Genomic DNA, 13,824 nt, shown 5'->3' with positions numbered 1-13,824 from the left:
TTTTTGCTTAAAAAAAAGACTGAAATGATTAATTGATTCTCAAAAGAGTTCTCCTCTGCCCTCTCAATGAGCCATGCAGGTGGAGGACGTGTGGAAGGCCACAGAGTTCATGGTGCTGCCTCACGGTGACTCCAAAGACGTCTTCATCTTGGGAGGCACAGATGATATCCAGGTGGTTACATGCAGCGCACACACACTCTCTCACACACAGTCTATTGTAGCACACTAGTGGTGTTTCAGTGCATCTAATTGCTTGTGTTGCCGCGTTTGTTTTACTGCAAAGATGCTCCTGGATGACGGCATTATCAATGTGAGCACGGCGGCGTCTTCTCGCTACATAGGTCCCATCAAGCCCAGGGTGGACAAATTGCTGAGACAGCTGATCCTCTTCAACCAAACACTGGTAAAGGCTTAAAAAAAGAATAGCATAGAGTGATCTTTCCGTCTTCCAAGTGATATTAAAGGCTTCTCTACATGGTAAATGCAGATTTTGACTTTGGATTTGGCCTCAAATGTAACACAGTAGCTCTCCCTAGTGGCTGCAAACAAGAAGCCAAACTACTTGCAGAAGAAATTCTGCTTTGTTAATGTGTTTTTGCTGCATTCTATATTATATGCTATAATTCTCTTTTCTGTTCACATTGTTCCCAACGCCTTCCCTCCCCCTCAATTTCTTTCTTCTCCCTCTCCTTTCTCTATCCTCCTTGCAAGGATGAGTGGCTTACGTGCCAAAGGAACTGGATATACCTAGAGAGTATCTTCTTGGCCCCAGACATCAAGAGGAAGCTGCCTGCTGAGTCCAAAATGTTTCTTAAGGTGGACAAGTCCTGGAAGGAGATCATGGCAAGGGTCAACAAGATGCCCAATGCCCTGAAAGCAGCCACACAGTCTGGTAGGTAGCCATACAGCATTGATGGAAAAACAAGACAAGAACACATTGATACACACGATCACACTTGCACTAATTTCATCCAACACAGATCTGTTGGAGACTTTTCAGCACAACAACACTCTTTTGGATGAGATACAGAAGTGTCTGGAAGAGTACCTGGAGTCCAAGAGAGTCATCTTCCCTAGGTATACACATGCTCGGTTTGTTACTAGGGCTGTCAATCGATTCACATATTTAATCGCAAATTGATCACAATTTTTTTATCTGTTCAAAATGTACCTTAAAGGGACATTTGTCAATTATTTAATACTCTTATCAACATGGGAGTTGACAAATATGCTTGCTTTATGCAAATGTATGTATATATTTATTATTGGAAATCAATTAACAACACTAAACAATGACAGATATTGTCCAGAAACCCTCACAGGTACTGCATTTAGCATAAAAAATATGCTCAAATCATAACATGGCAAACTGCAGCCCAACAGGCAACAACAGCTGTCAGTGTGTCAGTGTGCTGACTTGACTATGACTTGCCCCAAACTGCATGTGATTATCATAAAGTGGGCATGTCTATAAAGGGGAAACTCGTGGGTACCCATAGAACCCATTTTCATGCACATATCTTGAGGTCAGTTGTCAAGGGAACCCTTTGAAAACAGCCATGCCAGTTTTCGTCGCCAAACCTGTTCCGAAAACATACCTGACGCACAAAAGTTCCAGAGTCGGTGTGCAATTGTGATTGACGCAACGTGAGGTTGTATTTATTTTGAAACGTAAAACAATTCGGACGAAAATACGGACTTGGTTTGCAAAGGCCTTAAGACTATAATATACCAGTGGTGTAATGTAAATAAGTAATAATGCTTCGTTACAGTACTCAAGTATTTTTTGGGCTTATCAGTACTTAACTTGACTTTTTATATTTCTGTCAACTTTCACTTTTACTCCACTACATTTCCTAAATATAATGTATACTTTTACTCCGATACATTTCCCCTGAAGCATCTTTGTTACCCGTTACTATTGCAAGCAAGCCGGTTTGGTGAATCAGTGGTCCTAACTTGAAAGTTAGATCATTCACGTGATGAAGTAGTTAAGGGAAGGAAAAACTGGATTTTGTTCGTTAAATCCTTCAAGTTGTGGGGACCTCATTTTTCTTCAAGTGTAATGTAGCCTCCATTTTTAAGGTGGCGTACACATTAAGTGGAATAAACTTCATAAATCTCATAAATCAGCTTTTTTTATTAACAGCATTTACTTGTACTTTTACTATCAAGTACTTTTAATATCAGAACATTTCTTTTGATACATAAGAAAGTAAATATCACACACTTTTACTCAAGTAATATTCTGATAGGTGACTTCTAGCAAAGTCATTTTCTGGTTAGATTTACATACTTTTACTCAAGTGTGGCTTTCAGGTACTTCATCCACCACTGTAATATGCATAGTATGATGCTCTAAATTGCATTTTCTCCCTTGCCGGTTACCAGTTGTTACTCTAAACATCTCTTCCCAGTGAGCACTGAGTGATAAGCACTATGATGAGTTGTGTTATGTACTCTGATAAGTCCTTTATCTGTCCCTCGCAGGTTCTACTTCTTATCTAATGATGAGCTGCTAAAGATCTTGGCCCAGACAAGAAACCCCCAGGCGGTGCAGCCCCACCTCAGGAAGTGTTTTGATTCCATTACACGGCTAGAGTTTGCTTTGCTGTCTGACCAGTCTTCTGAGGCCAATACAGGAACCACACTGGATGCCGGAAAACAGGAGAAGGTCTACAGCAAAGACATCCTGAGCATGGTTTCTCCTGAGGGAGAGAAGGTCAGGTTTGAGTAACCTTAACACCCTTGGCACCACACTCTCTGTTTTTTTCTACCTATTATTTTCTTGTTTCAGTTCTTGCTGAGAATGAGAGTGCAAAAAATATGCTACCTTCCTTACTGTATAAACTATAACAATAGTTAACCCTGCCAGCCACCTTGAATGACACCACTCTTCTCTTACTTAGCAAAATCCTAAGATCTAAATTAGTGCAAGAATAATGCAGGTTCTCAAATTACACCAGGACTGTTCCAAGCCGTAATAACCCCCCCGCCCCCCCTCTCTTTTTCATGGACTCATTTTTTAGGGGGGTACAGGGGGCCTTTAGGGGGAGATAGCAGGTCAACAGTAGATGTCACATAGAAGTGAGTTGCTGCAGCGATTTTTGGGTTTATACCATTTGTTACACAGATTTAGTGCTAAATGTAACCATTTTTTACCACTTGAGAATTGATATTGATGATCAATAATCCCTCCAAAATACCACATTAAAACACCAAGACCTTGAGGAGCACCATAGAAAAAGCCATGCTGTGATTTGGTATCAAAAACTTTTGACATTTGGAGATTTCTGCAAGAATTGCATTTTTTACTGATTGAATGGCAAGCACTTCTGTTTTGGAAACTGCTCAGAGACCCCCTTACTGTCAATCTACCTAGGATAGCTATACATCCTCTGAATGCTCTAGGTCTCTAGTTTGTAGCTGTAAAGTTTCATGAGGCTGTGATTATCCTAGAGGTCACAACAGGTCATTTTATGCAGTGAGATCAAGTTTTAAAAATTGTCTCACTACAATTAAATGTCTACTATGGGGACTAACATCATCACGCGTGAATACAATTGGGCTCATTGGATCCACAAGAGTCTCAGCTTTCCAGTCATACCCAATCTGCAATTCCAAGACTGTTTAGGGACCCCAGTATGCAGAAATATTCAAATACACCATTTTACAGTCGAAAATAACACGTTTATACTGCATTAAAAAAACTGCATGGTTTTTGCCACAAACTGCAAGTTATCATAAAGCAGGCATGTCTATAAAGGGGAGACTCGTGGGTACCCATATGTTGTGGGACACAAGTAATCATTTCCTTAACTGTAACTGCTCTTGTCCTTCTGTGTGTAAGTGTAGGTGGGTTTGACTAAAGGTCTGAAGGCACAAGGCAATGTGGAAGATTGGCTTTGCAAGGTGGAGGAGGCCATGTTCTCCTCACTGCGACGCCTCAGCAAGGCTGCCATTGCTGACTACCAGGTGAAGTCTAGAGAAGAATGGGTGGTGGCTGGACATCCATCGCAGGTATACACCCGCACACACACACACAGATACAGACGCAGATACAGACATAGACACAGTGCATGGCAAAATGTCAAGACGTTGATTATTACCAGTAAATTTCCTTTTTACAGATGTGGTATTTTCCTAACCATGAGAACAGTTGTAATTCTTTGATTGCTCACTTTCAGGAGCTAACCAAGTCTTTAAGAATTATTACTATTGTCTTTAGCTTTAATAGATTTTGCAATTGATTTCTATCATTTCAGTTGATGCTTTGTGCCAAGTCTTTTCTGTTTCTGTGCAGTGATTTAAGTGCAGTTTGTGTGTGTGTCCACCAGGTGGTGCTGACCATCTCCCAGTTGATGTGGTGCAGGGACATGGATGCCTGCTTGGAGGGAGACCACGACCACTTTGCTGCCCTTGAGGAATTCAAACTAACTAACTTTGAGGTACGCCACACCAATTAACCCCACTACTTGCTTTTTCCTCAATCATCTGGTTAAAAATTTGATTTTGACAAAACAAATCACGTGTGTTTGCCCAAGTATTTTGCTTTCTAACTTCAACTTTCTAACCCAGTAATGTGTGTGTGGTTGTGTGTGTGTTTGTGTGTATTCCAGAGGCTGAATGCGCTGGCGGCATTGGTACGAGGACAGCTGCCTACTTTACACCGCAATATCATCACTGCCCTCATCACCATCGACGTCCATGCCAGGGACATTGTCATAGATCTAGTCCGCCAGAAGGTACAACAGTGCAAACACACACAGACACCGTCAAGCAGCTTATATCGATGTCTGTCCTTGGCTTGGTGTGATAGGTGCAGGTATTGACTGGGGGTATTTCAGGTGATCAGAAAATGTAACAACTCATTGCCTCAAAGTAACTTCAGCCCTCTTTTTCAGGTGGACGACAGGTCTAACTTTGAATGGCAGAGACAGCTACGCTACTACTGGGACCTGGACATGGACAACTGTGTAGCCAAAATGGCCCTGTCCACTTACATTTATGGCTACGAATACCTGGGAGCCTGTCCTAGACTGGTTATAACACCACTCACGGTAACACATTAAAGAGATAGTTGGGGTGTTTAGAAGTGGGGTTGTATGAGGTACTTATCCATAGTCTAAACGAGCCCCGGGGCAAATTTTTTCAAGACCGTAGTATCGATAAGCTCCAACGTTAATGGTTCTGCTATTGGTATTGGAGAAATTAAGAGAATTGATTTCCTATTTATTTAGGCTTCATAAATGTTATCTTGTACCTTTGATCTCACAAACTCTGTTTCTAATTTGTAATAAGATTAAAACATTCGTCAATGATGCATTTTCCAATCCAGAGGAAAGATCTCTCTCTCAGCCTGTCGTATGTGTGTGTCTCTCTCCCACACACACACACACTGACACAAAGAGAGTGGAGACCCTGCTCTTAGCCACTATGGCGGTGAGAAAAAGACTGTCCACAGTGTTGTTATACTTCAGTCGAGTGGATGCAGTCAGTGCTCCTTGCCAAAAGTGCAGCAATACTTTTACTTGTAAGGGCGGAAACACGAACAATCTGTCAAAACATCTAGCCAAAGTGCATCAGATACAGGTGGAGAATTGCTGCTCGATTGTTAATTTATACACAGTATAAATGACAAAAAAAAGCAATGTTAATTCTGTTATTCATTTGTTTCCTTTTTTCTCTTAAAAAACAACAAGAAGAACCGTTAGGAGTACCGCTAAAGTACCAGCTCAATAAGCAGTAACGATAAGAGTAGTAGTGCCGGTAAAATCTAAAGGATACCCATCCATATTACCAACAGTAGATGGCGGTCGGCACGCCCCGAGCTTGGAGAAGCAGACAGGAGTTACTGCACGGAACCAAAGCATTGTACTGCTGTGGACGGGGCCGGCAGCAAAACGTATTTTAGCCAACTAAAAGAAAGGCCCACCTAAAAAAATCAATATCAGTTTAAGTGTGCGCTATATTTAGAATATTTACCCCCGCTTTACCTTGCCGTCAGAAGGCCCTTTCCGACGGAGAACTGAAGCAGCTAATAGTGTACCTGATAGAATGTACTGTATGTCCTGTAGTAGCTAGACCTGGAAATGTGACATAGAAACACAACATATTGTGTGTCACTGTTATACAAACTGTTCTTTATCTCTCACCATTCCCAGGACCGTTGCTATTTATGTCTGATGGGGGCTCTCCAATTAGACCTGGGAGGAGCTCCAGCCGGGCCAGCAGGGACCGGTAAAACAGAGACCACCAAGGACTTGGCTAAGGCCCTGGCCATACAGTGTGTCGTCTTCAACTGCTCTGACGGACTTGACTACAAGGTCAGTCATGACAAACTGTATTTTATATATAACCCACATCAACACTTACCTCCTTTTGTTCACAGTAACTCCAAACAACTATTTGAATTAGCTGTAGAAGGCTCTGCTACACCCTGACTGTACCAACAAAGTGACACCATTAGATGGCGGTATTGCAAAAGCAGTCGAGTGCCAGTTAAATCACAACTACACTTTACAGAGCCTTGTGTGCCTCTAAAACATATATTGAACCAGATTTTATCCTTTCCTCTATGTTTTTTAAGCAATTAGTCTGTAATTTGTGCTTGCCCCATCAATAGCTGTTTGAGAAACACAAGAATCGCATGTGATAGTATGATAATAGGTATCATACTGTATTTGGCTGAACACAACCTAAAATGTGTTAGTTGCATGTTTGTTTATTGCATTAACAATCTTGTAAAATGCACATTCTGCGATCCAAATGTAGAACAAAGCGACGCCTTGTCAAAACACAGGATTGGAACCTGCTGTCACGTCCACATTGAGAGACAGGTCATTTAATCGAAGTTATTCATTGTTTCTGTTTGTTTAAAGTTTGTTTACATCAGTCAGTTTTCATTAATTATGATCAGCTGACAATCAGACAATGCTGATATTTCATCCATAACTAATCACAATTAATCGCACATTTGTTCAAAATGTACCTTAAAGGGAGATTTGTCAAGTTGTTAATACTCTTATCAACATGGGAGTGGACAAATATGCTGCTTTATACAAATATGTATATATGTATTATTTTAAATCAATTAACAACATAAAACAATGACAAATATTGTCCAGAAACCCTCACAGGTACTGCGTTTAGTAAAAAAATATTCAAACATGGCAAACTCAATCCGAACAGGCAACAACAGCTGTCAGTGTGGGCATGTCTGTAAAGGGGAGACTCGTGGGTACCCAGAGATTATTACTCAGAGATTAAGGAACCCCTTTGAAAATGACCATGCCAGTTTTTCCTCGCCAAAATTAGCGTAAGTTTGGAGCGTTATTTAGCCTCTTTCTTGTATCTTTACTCTAGCTTTAAAACTGAGCCCACTACAACCTAAAAATCGCATGTTGCGTTAATGCGTTAAAGAAATTAGTGGCGTTAAATTGAATTGCGTTAACGAGTTATTATCGCGTTAACTTCGACAGCCCTAGCAATGACCTTGAATTATATATAAGAATGTATCTGTATGTGGTAAACCCCAAAACTTCAGATCGGGCCTTTAACCTTGAGACACTCTGTACATTTCAATTTAATGTTAAACAGTACTTTGTGTTGCAGTGCAGCGAGGTTGGAGTCAGAACAGCTGAAAGCACACAGTGTCGAGACATCTGGAAAGCCATTCCCTCTGTGTCTGCTGTAGTTAGTTATTTGCCAGCAGACACCTGTGTATTAGATTTGGACAGGGCTTTGATTTAGCCAAGCTAGAATCACAGCACACTGTGATTTTATGTGTTAGTGCTTTGTTCAGCTCTGCTCCAATGTGGCTGAGCAACATTTAATTCCGCTGTCCATGAGATATTGATAACTTGTGTTTTTTGTATCACCCATGGAAGTGGTGCAAGTAACACAACTAGGGCTGTCAAAGTGAATGCGATAATATCACGTTAACGCCAATTTGTTTTAACACCACTAATTTCTTTAACACATTAACGCTATTTGATAAGATACTGGTATCATATGGAACTAGAAAACCTTAGAAATCCATTGGTACCAACCATGTCATACTAGTTTGTCACAAGGAGGCTAAATAACGCTCCAAATTTACGCAACATTTTGACAAGGGAAAAACTGGCCATTTTCAAAGGGGTCCCTTGACCTCTGACCTCAAATATGTTAATGAAAATGGGTTCTATGGGTACCCACGAGTCTCCCCTTTACAGACATGCCCACTTTATGATAATCACATGCAGTTTTGGGCAAGTTATGAAACAATACTTAAAAATAGAAGTGACAACCCAAACCTGCATTATATTATTTTAACTGTAATATTTCTTTCTCTTGCTTTGTCACACTTTCTCTCTTCCAGATGATGGGGCGCTTCTTTAGCGGGCTCGCTCAGTCGGGTGCTTGGTGTTGTTTTGACGAATTTAACCGAATCGACATCGAAGTGTTGTCTGTCATCGCTCAGCAGCTCATCACCATACGAAACGCCAAAGCTGAAAAGGTATACACACACACACACACACACACACACACACAACTTTTGCGTTGTTCTCAAGAGACTTCACACTTTATATGGAGAATCATTATTTTTGTCCACTAAGGACATCAGAGCGACTTTTTAAAAGTGATGCACAAGGGTTAAGACATCATCCTTACACATAAACAAGAGCATCTCACTCGACTCTGTGTTACGCAGCTACCAAGGTTTCGATTTGAGGGCCGAGAGATCAAGCTGGTGAGGACGTGTGCTGCGTTCATCACCATGAACCCAGGCTACGCTGGAAGAACGGAGCTACCCGACAACCTCAAAGCTCTCTTTAGACCCATAGCCATGATGGTGCCAAACTACGCACTCATTGCAGAGGTAACAGGCTCTCCTGCATTTGCGTCGTTGTATGTGCTTGCTTATTTTTCTCTTCCTATCTTTTTTTTTTCTTTTTTTTATATCATTACCTCGCTTGTCTCACTCCCTCCAGGTGATTCTGTACTCAGAGGGATTCGAGTCCAGTTTGATCCTAGCGAGGAAGATGACCCAGATGTACAAGCTGTGCTCTGAGCAGCTGTCCCAGCAGGACCACTACGACTTTGGCATGAGAGCCGTCAAGTCTGTTCTGGTCATGGCTGGGTCAGAAAGCATCACACTCACACATACACTGACACACATGGGCATTCATATCGAGACAAACAAAGCATTCACCTTTTCACGAATGTCCCAGAAGGACCATTGTGACTTTGTGCAGACACACATGTTTAAGTATTTAGCATCCGTATTTAAGTCCATAGTAGAGACAGCCATCATCAGTGAGTTAAGTGGTCATGCTTTGTGCTGGACTTTTATACATTCAGCAAATATTTTAATTAGGGCTGTCAAAGTTAACGCGACAATAACACATTAACGCAAATTCATTTTAACGGCACTAATTTCTTCAACGGGCTCAGTTTAAATCGAAAGTGACAATACTGGTATCATATAAAACCTAAGAAATCCATTGGTACCAACCATGTCATACTAGCTTGTTGCGAAGGAGGTTAAATAACGCTCCAAACCTCTGCTAAATTTTGGCGAGGAAAAACTGGCATGGCCATTTTTAAAGGGGTCCCTTGACCTCTGACCTCAAGATATGTGAATGAAAATGGGTTCTATGGGTACCCACGAGTCTCCCCTTTACAGACATGCCCACTTTATGATAATCACATAGAGTGAGACAGCTGTTGTTGCCTGTTGGGCTTCTTGAGTTTGCCATGTTATGATTTGAGCATATTGTTTTACGCTAAATGCAGTACCTGTGAGGGTTTCTGGACAATATTTGTCATTGTTTTGTGTTGTTAATTGATTTCCAATAATGAATATATACATACATTTGCATAAAGCAAGCATATTTGCCCAGTCCCATTTTGATAAGAGTATTAAATACTTGACAAATTAAGGTACATTTTGTACAGATAAAAAATGTGCAATTAATCACGATTAACTGTAGACAATCATGCGATTAATCGGGATTAAATATTTGAACCGATTGACAGCCCAAATTTTAATCAAATGCAAAACCCTCAAAAGATCAAATACTGTACCAGTGATTACTCAGATTAGAGGGTAAGAGCCTCTGACTGTTGAAATGACCCCATTATTTCTTGCTGTGACTGCAGTTGATGAAATACAAGCACTTCTTCACTTACACACTTCGTTTCACTGAGTGTCATGTGTGTGAAATTCCTTCACTTAGTCAAATGCATATCGTACCTCAAATGACTGAGGGTTGAGACACATGAAGAGATGAAGAACAAGATTAGGTAGACAAAAGAAAGATTTGGAAACAGCAAAAACATAGATGTTGCTGGTCTGCGTGGGTGCATAAATGGATTTGAATGGATCTCCAATGGAAGAAAAGGAACTCGAATGCACTGATTGATTTGCATCTTGCAATCAGAGTGAAAACGGCTCATTTGGACTCTGACGAAGACACAGCGGTGTCAAAATGTTCGTCTGTTTGCACAATTAAAGGCTGCAAATCATTCAGTGCGCTCCAGTTCCCTTGGAGGTTTTCTGTCCTAGAACAGAGGAGCACCTGATTCAGCTGTGTGCTGGAAGATGCGTGAAGAACCTCGTTTCAACTAGATTTGAATGGATACTTTCAACGATTTGTAGTGAAAGTCGTGCTTAACTCGCCGGTTGGTTATTAGCTGAAGCTCAGGGAACTGTAATTGTCCTGTGATTCATTGTCCGCCATTGCATACATATAACTCCTCTGAGTCTGCTTGTTCCACACTAAGCACACATTCATTATCTCCCACTCTAATGTCTCTAATGTTTTTTACTTTGTTTTTTATAATCGAGTCGAGCCACTATAGGTCGTGCAATATTAAATTATCAACTCACGTCGGCTGCTTTTTGTCTTTATTACATCTCTATTTGTAAGAAGTCTATTTATTTTTTTTTACGCTGATGCCGGCTAATAGCTGAAAGGCATTCGTTTGCGTTTGATTGACCAGAATAAACCAAAAGAAGACTCTTTATCTGTGAGTGCCGGTGATTTTGTTTCTTCTGTTCTTACCACTACCTGGCCCCCGATGCTGTTCAAGAGTTGGAGACGTGCTCGCTGCTTTTTTCTATTTAGTCTATTTTCCACTAATGATAATAAAATAATGTTTCCCATATTATTGATATTTATTTAAATGGATGTGAGTGTTGTCACTTTTGTAGTAATGTTGAATGAAAAGTGTTATTTTCTCTGATAAGTTAAAGCATTTTTTTTTATGAAACTGACTAGTTAATCGATGTAGTTTGTAGTGAACATGTTAACTGAGAATTGTTCTGCAGTCTGACCAAGATGTAGGGACTAGGGCTGTCAATCGAATAAAATAGTTTAAAATAGATTAATCGCAAATTCATCACAAATTAATCACGCATTTTTTTATCTGTTCAAATTGTACCTTAAAGGGAGATTTGCCAAGTATTTAATACCCTTGTATTCATGGGAGTGGGCAAATATGCTTGCGTTATGCAAACGTATGTACTGTATATATTTATTATTGGAAATCAATTAACAACACAGAACAATGACAAATATTGTCCAGAAACCCTCACAGGTACTGCATTTAGCATTAAACATATGCTAAAAATCATAACAAGGCAAACTGCAGCCGAACAGGCAACAACATCTGTCAGTTGATGTATACAGTAAAAAATGGTTACATGAAATGCATATAATTGAATGTAATGATGTGTGTGTGTGTGTGTGTGTGTGTGTGTGTGTGTGTGTGTTTCTAGGTCTCTAAAGAGAGAAAACCCCAACCTCAGTGAGGATGTGGTTCTTATCAGAGCCCTGAGGGATTCCAACCTGCCAAAGTTTCTCACTGACGACGCTGTGCTGTTTGGGTAAGCCTATCAGACATTTTTGTAAGGAAGCACATCTTACTTCTGGGGCTCCAAATGCACACATACTGAAAAATAACGACAGGACATTATCATATTAAACTGCCTACTAGGGCTGCCAACGAATATTATAAATCTGTATATACACCGGCTGTCGGCCTCACGCACACCGAATGCTCCACATGACGGGAGTCGCACAAAATCACTTTAATTGATTGAAAATGAAATGTAATGTGAGGTCAAGCTGAACGAGGAATAATTCAACAACCGTAATGATGACAGAGAACGCTGCCGCAGACATTTCATTTCAAGAAATATTATTATTTAATTCTTATTTATACCATTCTTGCATTTATATTTGACACACTTAATAGATCCCACTTCTCAGCATTTTGTATTTACTTATTTGCACTGTGGTTATACAGTATGTCATATTTGTGCATATTTTTTATATTCTCATTTCTTATTTTTATTATTTACTCATATTTCTCTACATATATTTTGTAATATATTGTAGCATTATGTACATAATTTACATATTAAATACTCCTTTATTTCTATTTTCTTACATGTCTTTATGTTTATATAAGAGCAACTGTAACGTCCCAATCTCCCCCCCCAGGGATCAATAAGATATTTCTGATTCTGATAACAGCAAGCGTCACATACATCATCTAAACAAACTATGTACTTATCAGCTGTGTGCTGAGATCACAGGAGACATAACCACTTAAAGCTGCAGTCAGTAACTTTGTGCATATATAATAAAAAGTTATTATTATCCGGCCGGTGGGCGGTGCTTGGTTTTGGCTCGACTGTTTTCAACATGGATAAACAGTACACAAAAATATGTTTCTGAAAACATTTGAGGCGAGAAATAGGCATTACAGAGACAGAATATTGTTTGATCGGAGTGCGCGACTTTCACAAGCAGTGATTGACAGCTGCCCAGAGACTTCTCAGCTCTGATTGGTTGTTTTTGTTGGGGTGCTGTGAAATCTTGCAAATGCCGTTAGAAGGAGGCAGAGGAACATTATTTTTTCACACATTATCTGTCTCATGCTCTACTGTCAGGTTAAAGTGACAGTTTTATAAAAATAACTTTTTATCATATTTGCTTCAAGTTAAAGACTGCAACTTTAAAAGATGGGTGAGTAATACTTGCTGTCTTCTGACATTTGTTCTTTTTAAACAGAAAACATATTTTGTATTGCAATATTTACTGGAAATGACGATGAAAACATTATAGCCTAGAGCAAGTAGGAAACTTTCTCCCTCCAGCCAGCTGCCACCTTATTAAGGTTTTTATAGTGAAATGTGGAGGTATCGTATAGACAACTCCTCATTTCAATTTCACGAATCAGCCGTTCGTCGTCCGTTGCAGCAATTTCAAAGCGAACGACAGGAATAAATAGAAACAGGGCATCTGACAAAAGTTCAGCCGTGCTGTTGTGAGGGTGCTGCATCGCTCACGGAGAGTCAGGGTACGGTGCGCAAATATAATCCACAAAAATAGATATTCAAATAGTTGGATCCTGCCTGTTTTTTTTCTAACAAATTCTCAAACGACAGTTTTGCCCAATTTTTGACAGCCCTACCGCCTAAACAAATAACATAAGTTTCAATAAGAAAAAGGTGTGTTGTTTTTCATGTTGTTACATGTGAAACCAATTATTTTCTATTACATGTATGTATGTTTACTATATGTGTGTATTATGCCAACCCCCCTCCAGTGGTATCCTCTCTGACCTCTTCCCTGGTGTGAGTATTCCCGATCATGACTACGGTGTGCTACACACCACCATCCTGGAGTCTCTGGTGAAGCGAAACCTACAGCCACTGGCTAGCATGACCAAGAAGGTACAAGGGGGGAAAAGTGATGTTCCTTATTTATTCATTTTTATTTCCTTATGAATATCTTTAGCTCTGTAGAACACTTTGCATATAATATA

General features: G+C 40.0%; 1 protein-coding gene across 2 annotated transcripts in view; it reads left to right on the top strand.

Moving 5' to 3' along the window:
• Nucleotides 1–13,824, top strand: part of dnah6 (dynein, axonemal, heavy chain 6) — an 88,375-nt gene that overhangs the window by 14,628 nt on the left and 59,923 nt on the right. For both annotated transcript variants that reach the window (XM_037765283.1, XM_037765284.1), the window contains exons 22-36: nucleotides 80–172; nucleotides 284–403; nucleotides 712–892; nucleotides 981–1,077; nucleotides 2,491–2,722; nucleotides 3,856–4,020; nucleotides 4,338–4,448; nucleotides 4,620–4,745; nucleotides 4,905–5,060; nucleotides 6,165–6,326; nucleotides 8,363–8,500; nucleotides 8,696–8,863; nucleotides 8,976–9,124; nucleotides 11,768–11,875; nucleotides 13,606–13,732. In XM_037765283.1, coding sequence (XP_037621211.1) covers nucleotides 80–172; nucleotides 284–403; nucleotides 712–892; nucleotides 981–1,077; nucleotides 2,491–2,722; nucleotides 3,856–4,020; nucleotides 4,338–4,448; nucleotides 4,620–4,745; nucleotides 4,905–5,060; nucleotides 6,165–6,326; nucleotides 8,363–8,500; nucleotides 8,696–8,863; nucleotides 8,976–9,124; nucleotides 11,768–11,875; nucleotides 13,606–13,732 — 2,133 coding nt within the window. The remainder of the gene's footprint in view (nucleotides 1–79; nucleotides 173–283; nucleotides 404–711; nucleotides 893–980; nucleotides 1,078–2,490; nucleotides 2,723–3,855; nucleotides 4,021–4,337; nucleotides 4,449–4,619; nucleotides 4,746–4,904; nucleotides 5,061–6,164; nucleotides 6,327–8,362; nucleotides 8,501–8,695; nucleotides 8,864–8,975; nucleotides 9,125–11,767; nucleotides 11,876–13,605; nucleotides 13,733–13,824) is intronic.

This window comes from Sebastes umbrosus, chromosome 3, assembly GCF_015220745.1.
Source record: "Sebastes umbrosus isolate fSebUmb1 chromosome 3, fSebUmb1.pri, whole genome shotgun sequence".
Lineage (NCBI taxonomy): Eukaryota > Metazoa > Chordata > Actinopteri > Perciformes > Sebastidae > Sebastes > Sebastes umbrosus.
This window is presented reverse-complemented; position numbering and strand designations above follow the sequence as displayed.